We start from the raw sequence: 18,299 nt of genomic DNA on the forward strand, positions 1-18,299 counted from the left end.
TTTTTTTTTTTTTTTGGTATGGGGATCAAACTCAGGTCTTTGTGCTTGCAAGGCAGGCAGCAGAACCACTGAGCTAAATCCCCAGCCCTCTGTATTCTCCTTTGTCTTCTAAGTTCATAGGCAGAGGTGGATTCTGTCTACCTGTGTCCCCCATTCAATCATTCAGGAAGCAGGCTTTACTGGATTTTACAAATTGGTTAAATTTCAAGAATGGCAAGCTATTTTCAGTCAACTGGAAAAATTGCTGGTTTCTGTCTGGGGGTGTAGTGAGTGGCACGTGCCAGAAGGCTGAAGCAGGAAAATCGCTTGAACCAAGGATTTGAGGCCACCTGCAGTAAGACCTCTATCTCAAAAAGAATGATAATTAAAACTGTGAGTTATTTACAACCTCAGGCGAAATAGCCACCTTCTACCTGTGGTAGTAGAATTGCGGCCATGGGAGAAAGCAACAGTAGGAAACAGAGCAAAGGAGTTCATTGACGTTCTACCTAAAGTCATCTCACTAATCCACTTGGTCCGTTTCCACGGGTGTGTTTGCCTGAAGAGTGGCCCAGCTCAGCTTATAAAAGACCAAATGCAAGGAGCAGGAGAAGGAGCTACAGTGTGTGGGGAGATTCCACACCAAGCTCTGTGAACATGGCCCTGGGAGCCATCTCAAGAACTGACCCCACCTGCAAGAATAAGTCCTTCCTCCTGGCTGAAAGGAGAGGCATTCTGAGCTGACCATAGGGGCACAGGCTTAGAATGCCTGAGCTCTGAGAGGCTGAGGGGGCGGACTGTAAGTCCCAACCCCACCTGTACAATTTACCAAGACCCTGTCTCAAGATAGAAGAGAAGCTCAGCTGGGGGTGTAGCTCAGTGCGAAGGCCCCAAGTCCATCTCCAGGACCCGCTAGCCCCCAAGGAGACAATTTTTGTCGAGATGAAATGCTTGCTTACTCACATACATTTCTTTCTGTCCTCGTCGCTCTTGTAGGAGTGAAGCGTCTCCATCCTATGATTCGGGAGCAACTTGTGGAGGTTAGACAGAGCCTCAAAGGTGTGGCGCAGATCATTGGGATTGGCATAGTTTTTCCGCGCTCTCTTTTGGTCAATGGGTGGGAATTGCATCACTTGTGGGTCATTGCCGGCTGTGCCCATGACGGACCCTTGAGTTACAGAGACTCACAAACAGAGAGTTCAGAGCGGAGGGTGCCTCCCGCCTGCTCCCTCTTCCAGCTCCCTTCCATGTCCAAGAAGAGTTCAGGGAAGTTCCTTTCCAGTCTCTGACCACTTTGCATTCCGAGCGTGTGTCACAATGGAGCGGGTGTGGACCCGGAACCCTGAGAGCTCACCCCCATCTCCACCGCGAGAGAAGCAGGCCAGGGAAATACCCTGCCCTGCCTGCCGGGTTTTTAGGGATTTTCCACAGAAACTCCACTTCCCACCGACATGGACAAGTGCTGAGGAGAGAAGCGGGCTTTCCTCAGGGAAAGGGAAGGGAGGCGGTGGACACACATCTGGTGTTGTCTTCCCATCTACGCAGCAGAGCCCTCACACCCGTGTGTGCATATTAAGACCCCACTGACCTCCAAGGCCCCAGCGGAGAGACTACGGTCACAGCCTTAGCAGAACGGAGGACAGAGTCATGGCCCCCAACTGAGAGATGTCTGGGTTAGCACAGGTAAGAGGCCAAGCTGCTGCCTGTTCTCTGATCCCCCCTCACAGGGAGGAAGCAAAGAGCACTGACAGAAACTCGCACCTGTGGCTCGATGGACCAGTCTTGACAAGAAGCCATTTAGTACTTGAGATCCAGGGACAAAGGACAGTAGAGGTACTAAATAACTTTAAACGGCCAAACTTGCCAGCGTAGCCCCAAGCAAGTCAAAGCTAGTGAGAAAACTGGCTGATGTGGGAAATGATCACTGTAGGGCTTGCGAGATCCCCGTGTTCCTGCATGTTGCCCAGCTCCCTAGGGTTACCACTCTTCCCGAATAGGAATAGTGGGGAACTGAGCTGCAGAAGGGTGAGAAACGGGGAAATGTGAGCCAAGTACCGATGGCAGAAGCTGCTAGGAGTGGCCAGTTTTGTTTTGAACAAAACCTAAGAGCTTTTGGCCAAGGATATGAAACTATCACGATTATACCATATGGTACGTTAGTGTCCAAAGTAAGAAATATGAAACTTCACTTTTTGACTCTCAACTTGCCAACTCAAAAGTAAAACTGTTACAGTGGTAGACTTTGAATACAGACATATTTTAAATATTACAGAACTAACAAGAACTGATTTGCGTGTCACAAGATTCTCATAATTATATGGGTGTTTTGGGAAAGAAAAAAGAAATGACAGAGTTGGGCGAGCAGGATGTTTTGGCAGTTGACAGACATGCCCTGGCTTCTTTCTTCAAAAGAAAAAAAAAGTTGAGTGCATTATTTGAATGTTTTCATGAATGAAGAACTTTTAAACAAATTTTTAAGCCATTCCATATGCTAAGGAAGTGATCTATTAAAATGTGTTTTTTATATGCCATGTATGTAAATCGGTCATTTGTTTGTAACCATTGCTCTAAATAACCTCCAGTAACATGCTTGCTTATAGCTGTCTGAAGTTTCCATACAGAAACTCAAGATCAAGGTCTAGGTCAGCTGGCTGAAAGCAGAAATAGATCACAATTATTAAATTTAAGTTAGCAAGAAGACAAAAAATGGCAAATGCTGGCAAGTCTGCAGGGCAGCCCTGCATGGTTGGTGGGAGTGGAAACTAGCACAGCCAGTGTGGAAAACAGCACGGAGGAGCCCCGAAAAATTAAAACTAGAACTGTAGACCCCACAATGCCACTACTAGGTATACACAGGAGGAAACAGAATCCATATGTGAAGAAACACCTGGTTGCCCATGGGTATCGCAGCGCTGTTCTCAGTAACTGGGAGGTGAAGGCAGCCTCAGTGCCCCTCAGTGGACGAGTGGGTGAAGAAAAGTGGTGCATATTGCACACTGGAATACTATGCAGCCATAAGTTTTATTCTTAAACAAACTACCAGGAGGTAAATGTTTTTCTTTAATGTCTTAATGAGTAAGGCTTCTCCCAGGAATCAGTCTCACTCACTTTTTCTAACTGCAGTGTGGGAAAGAGCATTGTCTGAATGGGAAGCCAGCTGTCAGGGTCGGTGGCTGCTGACTGTCGCACTGCCATCTCCGGTTAAGCCACGTTGGCCATGGCCTGTGGTCCCAAGAGCCTTTGAAGGAACAAGTGCTTCCATGTTGTGTCTTGCTGTGTATTCCTCTCATTTCCAGTTCTGTTGTTCAATGGCCAATAATATATTTACCTTTACCAACACCATGTTTTTAGCCAGTTATTATTTTCTCCCAAGAACAGACAAGAGCAGGTGTGCCTAAGCCAGGGTGCTGTCCTTGGAGGCTGGGTGGCCCCAGCAGGCTCCTGGGGCTGCAGGTCCTTATTAACTAAACTGATCCCACAGCTCGGCGGCGGCAGGATCAGGGACTATGTTGTGTTTGTAGTTAGGCTGATCTTTTATCCCTCCCTCCTTCCCTCCCTTTCTCCCTTCCTACCTTCTTCCCTTCCTTCCTCCCTTCTTCCCTCTCCCCCATGCCCAGAGGGCTCTTGTGTCTGCTGAACTCCTTGCCTTTGCCCCTGGCCACAGTGCCAGTGATGGGGTCAGCTGGTTCCCAGAAGGCAGAGAGTCTGGTAACATCCTCTGGAGAGATGAGATCATCTCAAGGTTTCTCCAAGGAGGCGTTCTCAGGAGAGTGCTTGAATCACCGCCACTGAGGCAGGGAGGCCCTGAGGACCAGAGAGAGCATCCCGGCCACATCCTTCCTGGCCCCAGAAAGTAAGTTCTGATGCTAAAACTTACACCAAAACTTAAAGTGAGTCTGTGATAGCAGACCAAAGAGACCCAGGTTACAGAGTACAGGCAACTGAAGCAAGACAAACCCAGAGAATTGAGTCTAGCGGTAAAGTCAGAAAAAAGGAGAAAAGATATGATGGAGAGTTTATTCAAAAGGACTAGCAGCAACATATCCAGGGGCAGTATTGCCTGATGTGTGTTTATCTCACTTCCTTTTGGAAATATGTTCATATATATCACTATACAATTATTCTAGGAATAAGCAGATTCTAAGCAAGATTTTGTTTGCAACAAAATGGTAGCCTTTCAAATAAAATGGTTAAGAGAGCATAATGTTTAATTTTTAAAACAAAGTTTTATAGTAGGTAATGTAGGATAAAACCTTCAAAGTAGAAGTACTATCTACCTTTCTTTAAAAAGAACTGTGCAGGGCTGGGGATGTAGCTCAGTGGCGCTGTATCTGCCTCAAGCTGAAGGTCCTGAGTTCGATCCCCATTACTGAAAAAAAAAAAGAGAGAATTATGCAAACACAAGCAAGTTAGGATATTTAAGATGAATGCAGAGTCCTCAATTGGGGTAAATAGACTCAGTTACTTCTGAAATACACAGAAATTACTAGGAATACAATTAAAAATTTAAGAGAGTAATTTTTATTTATTTTTTATTTTTTTGGTACCTGGGATTGAACTCCGGTCCCTACACTTGCAAGGCAGGCCACCGAACCACTGAGCTAAATCCCCGGCTAAAAGAGTAATTTAAACCATATCTTAAGCACAAATTGATCTGAAATTTTTCCACTGGTTAAGCATTTTATGTGAGAACAAAAACCTGCATATTGTTATTTTAGAAAATATTGCTCTGACCTTCTGAAAATGTTTACATAATTGCACTGAACAGATTTCTGTTGTAGTTCATGGACAGCCACAGTCTCGGTGATCCTAGGGGAAAAACGAAGGTGGGTGGGTGCATGGGCAGCGTCCACTCATGGAGGGCACCGAGGGAGCCCAACTGAAGGGACACCTTTCCTTGCAGAATAACCAGAGACCCAGCGAGGCCGCCACTTTCGTTTCCTTGCATAATCCAGGACACTGGAAAGGCACTGTCTCCAGGTGCTGTCCACACTGGTTACCTGGCGAGCACTATTATCACCTTTCCCATAGGAGCGGAAGTGGAGGTGGTGGCAAGGCGAGCTGACGAGACCTAACAAGTGACCACAGCTCGCCTTCTTTTCCTCTGACTCACACTGACCACCGCCAGTGTAATTAATAGATCCTGCTAAATGCCACAAGACCCAGGGGATCTACCATATTCTTCTTTTTTGAAAGAATGGTTTTGCTGTAGGTTAGCTAAACTGGTGCAGCTCTAATTTCAGAAAAACTGGCGGCCACCACCCTGAAGCCTGGGCATGGCCTTGAAGAGAGGTGTGTTCTCTCGGGCCGAGCATTGGTACCAAAGCTGTACCTGAGCTTTATGGGAAATGGCCTGGGGCCCGGCTCCCAAGTCCGGGACTGTTCCCAAGTCTGTGACACCGCCATGGACTTGCCCAGTTGGTGATGATGGGAAAAGACAGCCAGGATTTCTGAGCCACTGTCAAGCATGCAGAAGTCTCCAGAGAAAGGAAGAACAGTGGCATGGGGATAATAACAGGAAAGGAAAGGAAGGCTGAAGACATCACTGAACAGTTTACAGCAGCACGCTAACAATAGCTCAGTCTTGGAAGCGGCCTAAATGTCCATCAACAGATGACTGGATAAAGAAAGTGTGGTGTTTACACACAGTGGAGTCCTACTCTGCCATGAACTTGAGTCATTTATAGGAAAGTAGATGCACTGTGAGACCACAGTGTTTAGTGAAATAAATCAGACTCAGAAGCTAAACTATCACATAGTTTCTCTTATATGGGAAATCCAATTCTAAATAAAGAGCAAAATAAAAGATAGAAATGAGCACCTACTATATGCCAGGCATTCTGCTAGACAGAAAAAAGGGCAGTCACTTCTTTGTGGTGTTGAAAAGGATGTACGTGAATAACCCTACTGTAATATAAACAAGGAATTGTAAGTAAAGCATTATAACTTAAAATAGGGATCTGGGAGGACATAGTAATTTACTCTTCCTGAGCAGACAGGTAAAATGACTTGTGAGCTAGAACTACTATTAGGTTTTAGGAAGATTTTTTTCAAAGGAGAGGGTTTTTAAAAAGCTTCATTATAGGGAAAGTGAAAATATCATCTGTCCTGAAGGAGTGGGACAATTGTGAAATAGCAGACATATTTGTCATTGTAGCAGAGGGATGCCCAGGAGGTAGCTGGAAATGAGACCCCTGCCGACTTCGTTCCTTTCCCTTTGCTCCCTGCACTTGTGCTACGGGCTTGGCCCCACATTGAAGTGTGGGGAAAACCTAATGCACCAACAGGCACCGCCCCTGCCCTCAGAGTTTTGTATTCTACAGAGTGGAGATGGACAATGAAACGGGGAACAGGTGACAGGATTGTGAGGAGCACAGAGTCGAGGTTGTTATGAAATAGTCAGGAGGGAGAAGCAGAAACCCCTGAGGAGGAAAGGAAACGGAGAGGGAGGAGACAGACGTGTGGGCTCGGGGTTGGGTGGTGACAAAGACCCGAGAAACCTTTGGCATGCCTTCAGTATCTGGCGTGGACCTGTATGTGCATTTCTGAGAATATTCTCAAAGGGGCCAGAGACTGTGTCCCTCAGGTATGAAGGAGCATTGCCTCTGAGGTTCTTACTGAAGTATTTGGAGTTTTGAATCTAGAGAGCCTGGTGTTCAACCTGCCAGAACACAGTGGTTTCACTGGTGAGGGGCAGCAGAAGTTTCTCCTCAAATACTGATCCTTTATTGTAAAGAAGTGATGATGTATTTATTTATTTATTCTGTGGTACTGAGGCTGTCCTTTCAGTAGTCATTTACTTATTCATATAATTAGCTTTGATTTTTGTGTGTGTGTGTCCGATGGTCATGGGAAAGGAAATGATTGTATATATTTTTCACCCCCCCACCTTATTTCACAGAGCTATAGCAAGAGATGTATTTGGCGGTACAAAATTGGGCTCTCACAATCTAAGTGTAGACTAGACAGAAAAAAAGTCCACTTTTTGTCATTTTAATTATGTCTGCTCTGAAGGGACCCGAGGCAGTCTTGCTCTCAGCAGGGGCCGCCTCTTCCACTGTGTTCTTTAAAGCAGGCGTTACAGGCATAGCTAGAACTCCAGTCTCCTCAGCCCCGGAGGAGCGCTCCAGAATAGGGATGGAGTTTAGGGCGTTGCCTGGCAGCAGACAGGGCGTTGCAGGGCGACCAGGAGGCGTTGCCAGGCGACAGGATACGCGAATCAGCAGCCCAGCCGGCCGCCGGCTGCTGCCCTTCAGCTCCCCCTCAGAGAGGGCCCGGGAGGACACGTGGGCAGGCGCCCAGGGTAAGCGAGGCCCAGCCTGGTGACTGAGTGCACCGCAGGCTGTCCCTGGCCAGGGTCCTCATGGAGCCCAGCCTCGGCCTGGGAGCAGACCCCCTACCCTGACGTCCTTAACGCACCCACAGTGGCCTGTCTGCAGGGCCTGCCAAGTGTGGCCGCCTTTTCTGGACAGAGGCCTGAATGGGGCGGGGGGGCGGTGGCATGGCTGAACCCCTACTCAAAGGCCTCCATCCTCCTGCAGTTTTTATAAAAAAATTTGGCAACAGGTTCACCCTAATTCACTAAATCGCCCAGGCTGGCCATGAATTTGAGATCCTCCTGCTTCAGCCCCCAGAGTACTGGAATTACAGGCACGAGCCACCATGCCTGGCTTCCTCTTGCATTTTTCAATCCTTCTTTTAATACGTCAGGGTTCACGAATTTTCTGAACTATATTTATACCTCCCATTTCTTCAAAATATACCTGTCCCTCAAGGAGACAATAAAACGATTATAAATGATTAGCGAACATACTGACGCCTCAGTGGCTTTCCTTTGAGTCTTTTCAGACCGCTTGGTTTAAAATCTTAGAGTTCTCCATTATTGTTACCTTAGCCAGCGGCGGGGGTTGTGGACTCCAGGCTGGTCCAGTGTGGATGACACTGGCTGACTCACGGGTGGGGGCGGAGGGTGTCTCTGGTTTGTGCTTGAGATCAACCCTGCCTTCAGGTGGAGACTTTTTGGTTGTTAATGGTGAAAAGCAGACATCCTGGCCCTTTTCTATGAGTTCCAGACGATTCGCCATATCTTTTCCAATGTGTTTCATTTTCTTACTCAGCATCTCTGCTCTTTAGCTTCCTCGTCTCAGTCAATTGCTTTGGTCCGGGCCTTTGCTGGCCTGATTCACCTTGGGGCCGACCTTCCCATTTCACCCCGCCTCCTGCTTCCCAAACCTCGAGCCCACTTTCCTGCCTTCCCTTTCTTCTTTCTTTCTCCCCCCTTTCTTCTTGTTCCTTGTTTCCTTCCTTCCTTCTGCCTTTCCTACTCTTTCCTTCCTTCCTGCTTTCCCCCTTCTTTCGCTTCCTCACTTCTTTCCTTCCTTTCTCCCCTCCCCACCCCTTTGCTGGAGATGTCACCCAGAGCCAGCGCGATCGATCCGATCCCTGGGAGCTCTGTCCCTCCCTTCACCTCCAGTGGAAGGGAGCCGTGCTCCCACCTGCTTCTGCACCGGTGTTGCCCTTATAGGACCGCAGAGACTCAGAGGAGCAGCTGCGCAGAGATGGGGAGAAGAGGCGCGCCCCGGGGGTCTCAGGAGGTAGGCTCACCCCGCTGCACCGGCCCCGGCATTTTGCACTGAGTTCTCCCCTTGGCACATTTGGGATAGCAAATGGAGAATTTTTCTTTCTTTTTTGGTACCGGGGATTGAACTCTGGTCCTTAAAGCAGGCCACCGAACCGCTGAGCTAAATCCCCGGCCCAAATTTTTATTTCTTTTAAGAAAAGGAGTTAGTTGGCTTCCCTCCAGATCTCAAAACATTGCTAATTGCAACTGGATTTTGTAAAAGATACCAACTAACCGGGAAATGCTCACGTTTTTTATTTTCTTAGATGTACGTTGTGAAAAATTTTGATAAAGTAGATGAGATACCAAAAAATAAAAATTCCTAGCCCTTGGGAAATTTGCAAACTAGCCAACTTCCTCTTTGCCTGGCCCTCCTTCCTCACAGGTGCTTGTGTTACCTTCCCTGTGCAAATAGCAGTCTTATCACCTTCCCTTTCCTGCTTTAATACAAAGACATTTCTCTCACAGTACATTTCTCACACTAGTGTCCCAGGATCACAAAACTGAAAGATACTTGACATCCACAGGGAATCAGAACCTGCAGAGTTTTCCTTTTTTTTCTTAAGTGCTGGGAGCAGAGGGCCCCAGGTGCTAAGCAAGCCACCACCTCCGAGCCTCATTCTCAGCTATTATTTTTGAAAAGTTCTCAGGGTGAGAATGGGGTGATTCTCACGTGGAGATTAGGCCTCATTTATATCATCCCAGAGAGCAGAAAATTATGCATCTGATTTATCACAACCTCCAGAGGAAGACAATTGGCAGCCTCCTTTCCCGCATCCAAACATCATTCCTCTCCGGGGATAAATGAAATCCTCCTGCCATGTGGAAGCTTATTTCTCCCCATCCTGCCTCAGTGTAGAGATGCTGCCCAATAATACCCAACACTACACTTGCTCAGAAAGGTTTGTTCTCTTTTGAGATAAAAAATAATAATCAAGTTCAATTCCTAAAAAATTACTATCTTACAAACAAATCACCTTATCGCTGTCTCTTCCAGACTAAAGTGTTACAAGCATACCCCACAGCACGGAACAGAAATGCTCGGTGTTTATTCGTACCTCTCCCTTTTCTTTTAAGCTTCTTTTTGACTATTTCCTGAACATTTCTCAACATCTGAAATCCAGGATGAGTAACAGGCTGGACAGCGCTGAGTATAATGGAAGGATTAGAGTTTTCCTTGGTTGTTGGAAAGATTGTGTAGGGCTTTAGATCGGGTCCTCAGGGACAGAAACCCTGAGGACTGTGCCTCTGGGTCCCAGAGACACACCGAACAGGACATCTGGGTACATTTTCCAATCAATTTTTGAAAACCTGTGTGTCTTTATCTTTAACAAAAAATGAGAATGGAAACAAGTTGCTGTGAAAGCCTTTCCAGTTCCTGAGTGACAGGGGTTACGGTGCTGGTGATGGTTTGTTACAAAGAAACTGCAGGTTCCTCCAAAAGCTGGTTGTGTCTCTGCAGGAGGACAAGGGGGGTCATTAAGTTTTGTGCATTTTATCTTAATTTACCGAAAGAACATGTAAAATTGTGTTTGAGCTTTTAAATTTTTTTCATGTTATAAGTTTATCCTAAAACAATATTGTTTTAGAATTTATCTCACTGGAATTTGGATTCAGAAGTCCCTGCTCCTGAAAATAACCTCCCACCTGGAAGGAATAACACGGCAGGTGGTAAGAAGTCCTGCATGTGTGTACTTCTGCTGCAACAACGACTCATACTAAAGGGGTTTGTTTTAAATAATAACTGCTTTGTGTTACTATTAATCATCATTTTTTTATTCACATTCTTTCAGGCAAAATTGCAAAGGTAAGGATACTGGGCTTTAAGTCACAGAATCTACTGTTTGAAAATTACATACAGGTTCTTTAAATTTTTTTTTCTTCTGCAAACTTAAAATTATATTTCTGTAGAGTTCATCAAATCATAGCCTTCAGTATTCGACAAGGCTACAAGTTTATTTTGCTACATTATTTTTCCACAGAACAGAACAATACTATAATTGAAAAGTGACACTGTAGTAAATACAGTGTTTTGTTGCCCAAAGGGAAGTGGCCTCAGCCCTTAAGATATCTTGAAGCAGGTGAAATGGTCACTATCCTGTTTTGAAGAAGTATAAAGTTAATGTTTTCACATACCATTTTGATCAAAATATTAAACACAACTATAAAATAAAGGTAATCTTTTCCTAGTACTGGGGATTGAACTCAGGACCTTGCACTTATGAGGCAGGTGCGGTGCCACTGAGCTAAGTCCCTGGCCCCCAAATTAAGGTAATCTTAATGATACCTATCTAAGGCTCATGGTTAATGGTGTTTCGTATTAACAAGAATATGTTAATTTCTGCTGAAATCATTAAAAATTATTTCTAAATGCCTAAGGGGAGAGTACCCTGGATTTTACTCTCCTTGGCTAGGACAAGAACTATACATTCTTAGAACATGAGTAGGGGACAGAGACGTATTTAAAAGCCTTCTGCTGCTTTACAGAACCACATGGAGATCCCAGTGGTGCAGCTGATGCTAGAACTGAGTGTGTCAGTGCACGCTCCCAGGGGAGCACAGGTAGGTGAGCTCCCCGTCCTTGATCTGAAAGTATTGTCTTCTTGAAAACATTCACAGCCCCTGAAACACTGTTCATGGTTTTTCTGTTATTAGAATAGTGAACAAGAGATATTCCAGTTATGGAGTTACCCTTTCAATGAAAGCAGCATGGAGACCAGGTGAGAAGTTGTTTTTTTTTTTTGTAATTCTCTAAATTATTGAAATAAAGCTCAATGTAGGTGAGTTAATGACTTGAAATACAAGGACCAAAAATAACCACAAGATAGAAAGTGTTGTGTGTGAATAGTGGGAAAGTATGCAAACGCACCCTTTTTTAAAACCTCAAGTGGCTGCGGATACTAGATAGCCCGTGTTTGGGTAGGAGGGAAGAGTTGACCCCTCACAAGGGAAGCTCAGGGGGTTCTACTTCTTGTTGAAAGGAAAAGGAACATGGAATGTTTAAAGATTTAAAAAGTTATTATAATAAAAGACACAGTGTCATCTCATCGATCCCCTTCAGAACATCTGCCCTTGCGTCAAACACACCTCGTCATTCTTGCCACTTTCTTAAGTTCTTTTTTGAGACAGGGTCTCACTGTGTAGTTGAGACTGACCAGGAACTCACTATGTAGCCCAGGCTGGTCTCGAACTCACAGCGATCCTCCTGCCTCAGCTTCCTGAATGCTGGGATTACAGGCGTGCACCACCACGCACGGCTGTGAAGCAGTTCTTGAAATTCTCTTTCATGTGTTTATAAGGTGTGAGCGAAAATACAGTGAATGTTGCTACCCAGTGCCGTCCAGCAGAAAGGCAGACTCATGACCACAAGAGTGTGTCCTATCCGCTTTATTGAATAGACCTGGCACCATGCGACTTCTGATGCTTCCCCGAAGTCAAGATGACCGCGAAAAGTAAATGTTTTGAATCAATTCAGGACCCTGAGGACCATGCAATTAAAGATACACATGAAATAGGACTTCTAGAACCACTGCAGAAAGTGGCAAGAATAAAGGGATAGATGGGTGTGTTAGAGGAGAGGGGTGTCTCTGAGGCAGATGAACGCAATGTGTCTTTTACTGCAATAATTTTCTTAAACTTTCAGTGTTTTTCATATCACATAATTTAATAGGAAAGTACTATTTCATGTGCAGGAACTATTTTAATTCCTTAAATGTGTGAACACATTTAACTCTCTCGCCAATCTTACAATGTAAGTATGGTTGTCAGTAACCCTGTTTTACAGATGAGGACTCCATGATGTGGTGACGATTAAGTAACTTGCCCAAAGTCTCACAGTAGATGTAGAACTGGGATGCAAATATAGCTTGGTTTATGCTCATGGTTACCAGTGTATATGACTTCTCAAAACTTCACTGGGGTTGGAGTCTTATTTTTTGGTTCTTAAATTTTAATTGTATATTAGAACCAGCTAGACTGTTCTATATTCTCTTTTTGGGGTGCGGTGGGGAGGGTACTGGGGATCAAACTCAGGTCCTTGCACTTGGAAGGCAGGCAGCGGCAGCACCACTGTGCTAAATTCCCAGCCCAGCTACTGTTTGAAAATGCAAGTTAGTGGTACTCAGAAATTTCCCTTTACTGAGCACTGTGCTGTGTCACTTTTAGTGTGCTGATAGATGGACAGCCTCTGTTCCTCTCTTTATCCAGTTGTAACAACAGTGTGGTTCACTTGCTAGCACCTGTCTCCTGGTGGGAGGATTTTACTTCCACAAGGCCCGGAATAAAGCTCCCCTTAGGTTGAAATTCAGCACTTCAAATTTAGAAGTGCTAAAGGGAATTGTGGTGAGCCAAGTCCTAAGCAGGTATTGGTACTGGTGGAGATAGGAAAACCTGCTTTTATGAGAAGGAACTCAGCTGGGAACAAGGATTTCAAGGAAAGAGGTCAAAAGAATTCTGTCACAGGAGGGAAGCAGTGAGCATCAATCGAGGCAGGAAAAGGCAGTGGTTGGGATCACAGCTGTGAGCTGTCACTACCTAGTTCAAGTCCCAGCTTCACCACTTACTAGATTTTTGACCTCAGCCACTCCGTACCTCAGTGTCCTGATCTGTAGGAGGTGGAAAATACAAGAGCCCATCTCTTGTGGTTACCGTGAGGGCTAAGCAGAACTGTGTGTCTGAAAGGAATTCACTGTTAATCCTGGGGAGGAGGCTCCATCATGGTGCAGACATGGAAGTCTGGTATCGGCGAAATATCTTACTAAAAATGTTCTCTTCAACACACGATCAGCAAGAGTAATAGCAATGCTGACTTCCATGCAGCGCTGAGAATCTCGCCAAGTGCACGCACACGGCACTGGCCTGCCCCGCAGACTACCCGAGTGGATATCATTTCTAGTTTGCTGGCTGAGCTGTGGCAGAGTCGTTCAAACCTGGGCCTCAGCCCGTGGATTTCACGCTCTTGACTCTTCCTCATGGGCCATGTCTCTTAAAAATTGTGGATTTAGCGTTTTTCCTGTGACTGTCCAAAAGCAAAGCAATGTCTGCAGTATTTAGCTAAATGAATATATCACTTTCTGTAAAAATGAAAGTATTTTTCAAAACCCTCAATTTCCTTATCTTTACTATAAGGTGGCCTTAAAAGAAGAGATACTGAAACTTTATGCAATTAAATGCACCAAATCTTTTACTTTCTAGTTATCTTAAAAACAACTAGAAACTCACTGATCTATGAGCTGGCTTTTTTGCATTTCTCAATATAATTTGTGTATATGTCAGTATTATTTAAATATAATACTTACATGTACTACTCCTAAAATAAAAGATCACCATTAGAGGAAAACTACCAGAGGCTCAGTCTGGGATTGTTTGCCAGATGTGGTTTACTACCTTCCTTAAAATAATTTTGAGAAAGCAAAGTAGTTAACAGAGAAACCTTGGGTAAGTAACCTAATTACATTCTTTCAAAGTTTCCTTTTGTCTAATTCTGGGTCAATTGGCATTTCACTGAATCTCGGCTTGAGGTGGATGGCCTCGTTTTCAGACTCCCTAATTTCCTGTACAGTATAAGCAAAGGGATACAGTAGCAGCCGCTTTTGCCCTGGTAGTTATTCATAGTCAGTTAGCTGTTTTGAGGCTCATAATCTAGTGAGTTGTTTGTGCAAAGGATCCCAATTAACATTTTAATCTATGCCCGAATGTATATAGTTGTATGTAATTTAGCATATTTGGAATTTAACATGTCCATTAACCAACTTTGATAGTGTACTCATTCATATCATTGACTAGCACCTTAATTCTAGTCTACAAACCATTCATCAATTGCATTATTTTTTAAAGGGCATTAAAAAAATCCTCAGTGGAAAGTGGCTCGAGTGGAACCAGTAGCTCCACACAGCCCTGCACTCTGACCCGCTCTTTAGCCAGCACCCCAGCCGATACACAAGTGGGTTCTCATGCCGCCCTGCATATGCCCAGTCTCTGCTGGCCCTCCGCTGACGGAGACTTCTTTAAGGGCAGAAACAAGCTTCAAATTAATTCATGTTCCACCACAGAAAACAACAACGCAGAAACTTTACCTGCTCCAGTGTGTAATCTGAGATATGGAAACAGCAGTGTGGGAGAAAATTTAACAGACGAAAGTGATTTATCAGAGAACGAGAAGACAAATGATACCTTGCTCAGCTATTTTAAGATGGACATGAATTTAAAGCCAGAAAAAATAGACAACATTGAGGAATCTTTTACTGAGGAACCCACCGAAACATTTCCGTATCCTGATTTTCTTCCCCCTCCCTTTGATACTCTGGACTTGCACAAATTGGCCCTCTCCAAATGTGAAAACTGGAAAGCCACAGCGGAACCTCCAGACAGCTCCACCGAACACCTGATCACTCGTTTGCTGGAACTGGAAAGATTACAGCATACGACTATACAGAAAGAGAGGCCGCGACTGCAAATGCTGTCCTGTGCTTCAGCTGTTTCTGAACCACCCTCTTCCTCCAAAGCTGTATCAAAAGTGAGACAGCCAAAGCTTCCTGACTCTTTGAGTCTTCAGGCATCATGTGTAGATAAAAGTCGAGAAAAGGCAAAACCCAATTCTGGTTCCGGCAAGCTTGAACAAAACGCTTCAAAATGGCATTGGAGCAATTCCAGCAAATATAAGTGGAACCCCAAAACACCAGCTCTAAAACTGCACACACAGCTGACCGCAACTTATGATACCAAGAACCCCCAAAGTCCCATCTTAGACTCACGTCAAGAACTCTCACCCAAGCCTAGTACCTCCCAAACAAGTCAGTCACTGGTTAAAATGGTCTCAAGACGAGCTCTGCCACCAAGGTCTCTGATACCAGTTTCATCTGTGGCCTTGTCTTTTCCTGAAAATCACAAGGAAGAAACTAAGACTCCAAGAGCCAGAAAGAAACTCCACCAAAGAACTATACTACTGAAAAGGCCATTCTATATCCAGAAGCTAAACTATTTGTCACCTTCCTTCATAGGTAAGGCTAAGTACTCATTCATTGACCAAAAATAACTCAACTCACACTGGATTGCGAGCAGATCCATTGGAAGCCTGGCTAAAATGTGGCTCATTCTGAGATAGAGAAGATGAAAACCACACACGTCACTGCTTGGCATGATTTGAATCACTGCTGCAGTACTTGTAACGGGCTTCTACACTGACCTATCTGATCACCTTTTGGACTTAACATTTTAGAGATGTTTTACTTAGTAAACCAAACTATTCAAATGACTTTGTCAGTATAATTTCATTGTCAATAAATGGTATTACCTGATTTACTGCTGTTTCATTATGTTCAAAGATACGGTCATGTAAGGTTCAAGTAAATTTGGTCAGTGATCCCTTCAGTCCCTCCCTCTCCATCTGCCACCCTGAGCTTTGGACATTTTCTTGTCCCCTAAAAATTTAAAGAAATTGCTGTTTCCACAAATGAATATACAAGATCCTTTAGACCCTCTCAAATTCTTTTTCTCAGGCCCTCTGTCAGTTACAATGAAACTTCAGTTCTTTTGAGCCCTAGAGGTTTTGGCATAAAATAACCTGTTTCCACTCAAACCTAATAGTTTAAAATGCGGAGGGTAATACTGAGTTGAGTAAGCACAGTCCAGAACAGGCAAAACCTCATACTGCTGCTAGTTTTTCCCCAAGGCTGTACATTTCTGCCTCAGTCCTGGTTAGCTGAAACCCAGGCTGCTGACTGGGAAGAGGGAAGATCGCACAAATTTTATTCCACCTGAGTCAGGGAAACAAAAACATGAGTCCTAATTTGTCAGGCTTACTGAAACAGAACTTTTGGGAGAAACGAAAATACAAACGATTTTAACGTGCAGGGGGCGGGGTCTTTGCTCACTCTTTGAAAAATGCAGACTGAATTTAACAAATCAAAGGTTTGGATATTTTGGGGTATATGTGCTTTGGTTTTGAGTGGATGATCGGTGAATTCAAATCACACAGACATTACCCAAAGGGACCAAAGGCCTCTCCCCACTCACCATCCCGACAGTGACTATTTTTGTGTCACCCTCCCAGATGAGATGGAGTAAGAGTTCGGGACTGGTGTGTAGTACTAAAGGGTAATTCAAATAAATGTTGAAGAGAGCAAATGTAGCTTGTTTCCTTTTTACTTTTAGTGAAAGAGTAAGAGTTTTCTTAGAAGCAGGGGTCACAGGAAGTATACTCAGCTTTCAGTTTAACTTCAAAAGAATTTTCTATTGTGTCAACACAATAGACTGCAGGACTGGACTTGCATTTTCACTCAATTCCAAAGCACTGACCTGCGTTGGTTTCTGTCAATCATCTTTCTCATTCCCACAATTCCCTAGAACCTTGAGTCCAGAACTGTTTTCGGTCAGCCCTTTCTAATCACGTCTACTTCCCTTTACTTACCTGAATTTTATTCCCAACTCCAGGAAGGGGCATGCTCACACCAGATCTTGCTTGGTGAGCAGTACTCTGATTGGCAGGTGGACTTTTCCATCACTAGGATTATGTTGTCAGTGGTGATAAGCACTGTCTGAATTTGAACCCAGCTCTTTATGAACCACTCAAACACTGAAGATCATTTCCTTAACTCTGCTTCACTCGCTGGATACAGTGGGTGGAATTCTTTTTCCCATGTCATCACAGGAGGATTAGGTGACTGTGGGTGAAAAGTGCCTGACATACAGCAGATATTCAAAAACCCCAACAGGGAAATGGGAATGACACAGGAGGGGCAGCACCGGCACCGCATTAACTGTCAGCAGAGTAAGGACAACTCCTAACAGGCCACCTCACGTATCCCTGCACGATAGGCTACGGTCCATGTGAATGTGCAGAAACTGGGTCTGGGCTTCTCTGGTAAGTGAACCTACCGCTGGATCACCACATCAGATGGAAGTATAGAAGAAACAGGTGGAAACGATGTTCGTAAGGCAAGCTTCTTACTGGAAACATAACCAAGCTACTTTCTCTAGGTTGTTAGTAAACCTGAACAGGAAGCCACCCAAACTCCTAGCAGACAGATGGTTTTCAACCATGGCCCCAGACTGCTTTTAATATATCAGAAACATACCAGATGCACTGCCATTTTCAATTACAGGGCAAAGGCATTAATTTGTAAGCGAGGATTATTTAGTAAAAATACAGTTGCCAGGACTACTATTGTAAGGGAGCTCCTAAAATGAGACGAGAAGGGGCAAGTTTGTGGGAAACGGATGTGCAGCCATCTGGCTTACCCCAAGCACTGGAGGGAAAGGCCTGGTTCAGACAGGCAATTCACACGAAACATGCGAACTGGGCAAAGGGGGGCGCACCGCTGGGGGTTAACTGGGAACGAGAGAACAACTGCTGGCTATTTTTCAGACCAGTTGGAAGCCAACTTCTACAATTACTTTTGAGAAACACTTGGCAACCCTGTTCAAGAAAATTTAGATTTGAGTTGCTCCTAAATACCCATGCTTAGCTTTCCATTATTCAGATTCCTTAGCTCCCTACTAGACCTTACCGAGAGGGCATGTGAGGGCTTCCACTACACAGTACTGCACCTCTACCTGCCCGACCTGCTCGCTCTTCTCTACTGGACCAGAGGCAAGGGCTTCATGGGCCACGGGAGGGAGATATCACAGCCCAGCAGCCCAGGCAGGGATCACAACAGGACATTTACAGGGCCAATGGGAGCCACTGCTGCGGTGCCACTTG

General features: G+C 44.8%; 2 protein-coding genes across 11 annotated transcripts in view; one reads left to right on the plus strand and one right to left on the minus strand.

Moving 5' to 3' along the window:
- CUNH6orf201 (chromosome unknown C6orf201 homolog) overlaps window positions 1-1,271 on the minus strand; it is an 18,111-nt gene extending 16,840 nt beyond the window's left edge. The window contains exon 1 of the mRNA XM_010622786.3: window positions 947-1,271. Within this exon, the coding sequence (XP_010621088.1) occupies window positions 947-1,139 (193 nt within the window). The 5' untranslated portion in view covers window positions 1,140-1,271. The remainder of the gene's footprint in view (window positions 1-946) is intronic.
- A 62-nt stretch (window positions 1,272-1,333) lies between these two features.
- Window positions 1,334-15,830, plus strand: Fam217a (family with sequence similarity 217 member A). Of its 10 annotated transcripts, none has more exons than XM_010622773.1 (7): window positions 1,334-1,662; window positions 8,504-8,573; window positions 10,189-10,270; window positions 10,393-10,406; window positions 11,087-11,161; window positions 11,255-11,319; window positions 14,435-15,830. In XM_010622773.1, exons 2-7 carry the CDS (start codon window positions 8,538-8,540, stop codon window positions 15,630-15,632), a joined length of 1,470 nt encoding a protein of 489 aa, XP_010621075.1. In that variant the 5' UTR covers window positions 1,334-1,662; window positions 8,504-8,537; the 3' UTR covers window positions 15,633-15,830. The 10 variants fall into 10 exon arrangements, with proteins under 10 accessions (XP_010621075.1, XP_010621078.1, XP_010621077.1 ...); XM_010622774.1 differs by lacking the exon at window positions 1,334-1,662 and adding an exon at window positions 3,574-3,832; XM_010622772.1 differs by lacking the exon at window positions 1,334-1,662 and adding an exon at window positions 7,211-7,282.
- Window positions 15,831-18,299: the final 2,469 nt, after the last annotated feature.

Source organism: Fukomys damarensis, unplaced genomic scaffold (genome assembly GCF_012274545.1).
Source record: "Fukomys damarensis isolate Sample0158 unplaced genomic scaffold, DMR_v1.0_HiC HiC_scaffold_10, whole genome shotgun sequence".
In the NCBI taxonomy this organism is placed as follows: domain Eukaryota; kingdom Metazoa; phylum Chordata; class Mammalia; order Rodentia; family Bathyergidae; genus Fukomys; species Fukomys damarensis.

Coding starts and splice junctions, on each gene's coding strand:
- Fam217a (XM_010622771.1), top strand. CDS start 8,388: ATGTCACCCAGAGCCAGCGCGATCGATCCGATCCCTGGGAGCTCTGTC. Junction 8,574..10,188: donor CGCCCCGGGGGTCTCAGGAG/GTAGGCTCACCC, acceptor ATATTGTTTTAG/AATTTATCTCACTGGAATTT. Junction 11,162..11,254: donor ACGCTCCCAGGGGAGCACAG/GTAGGTGAGCTC, acceptor TTCTGTTATTAG/AATAGTGAACAAGAGATATT.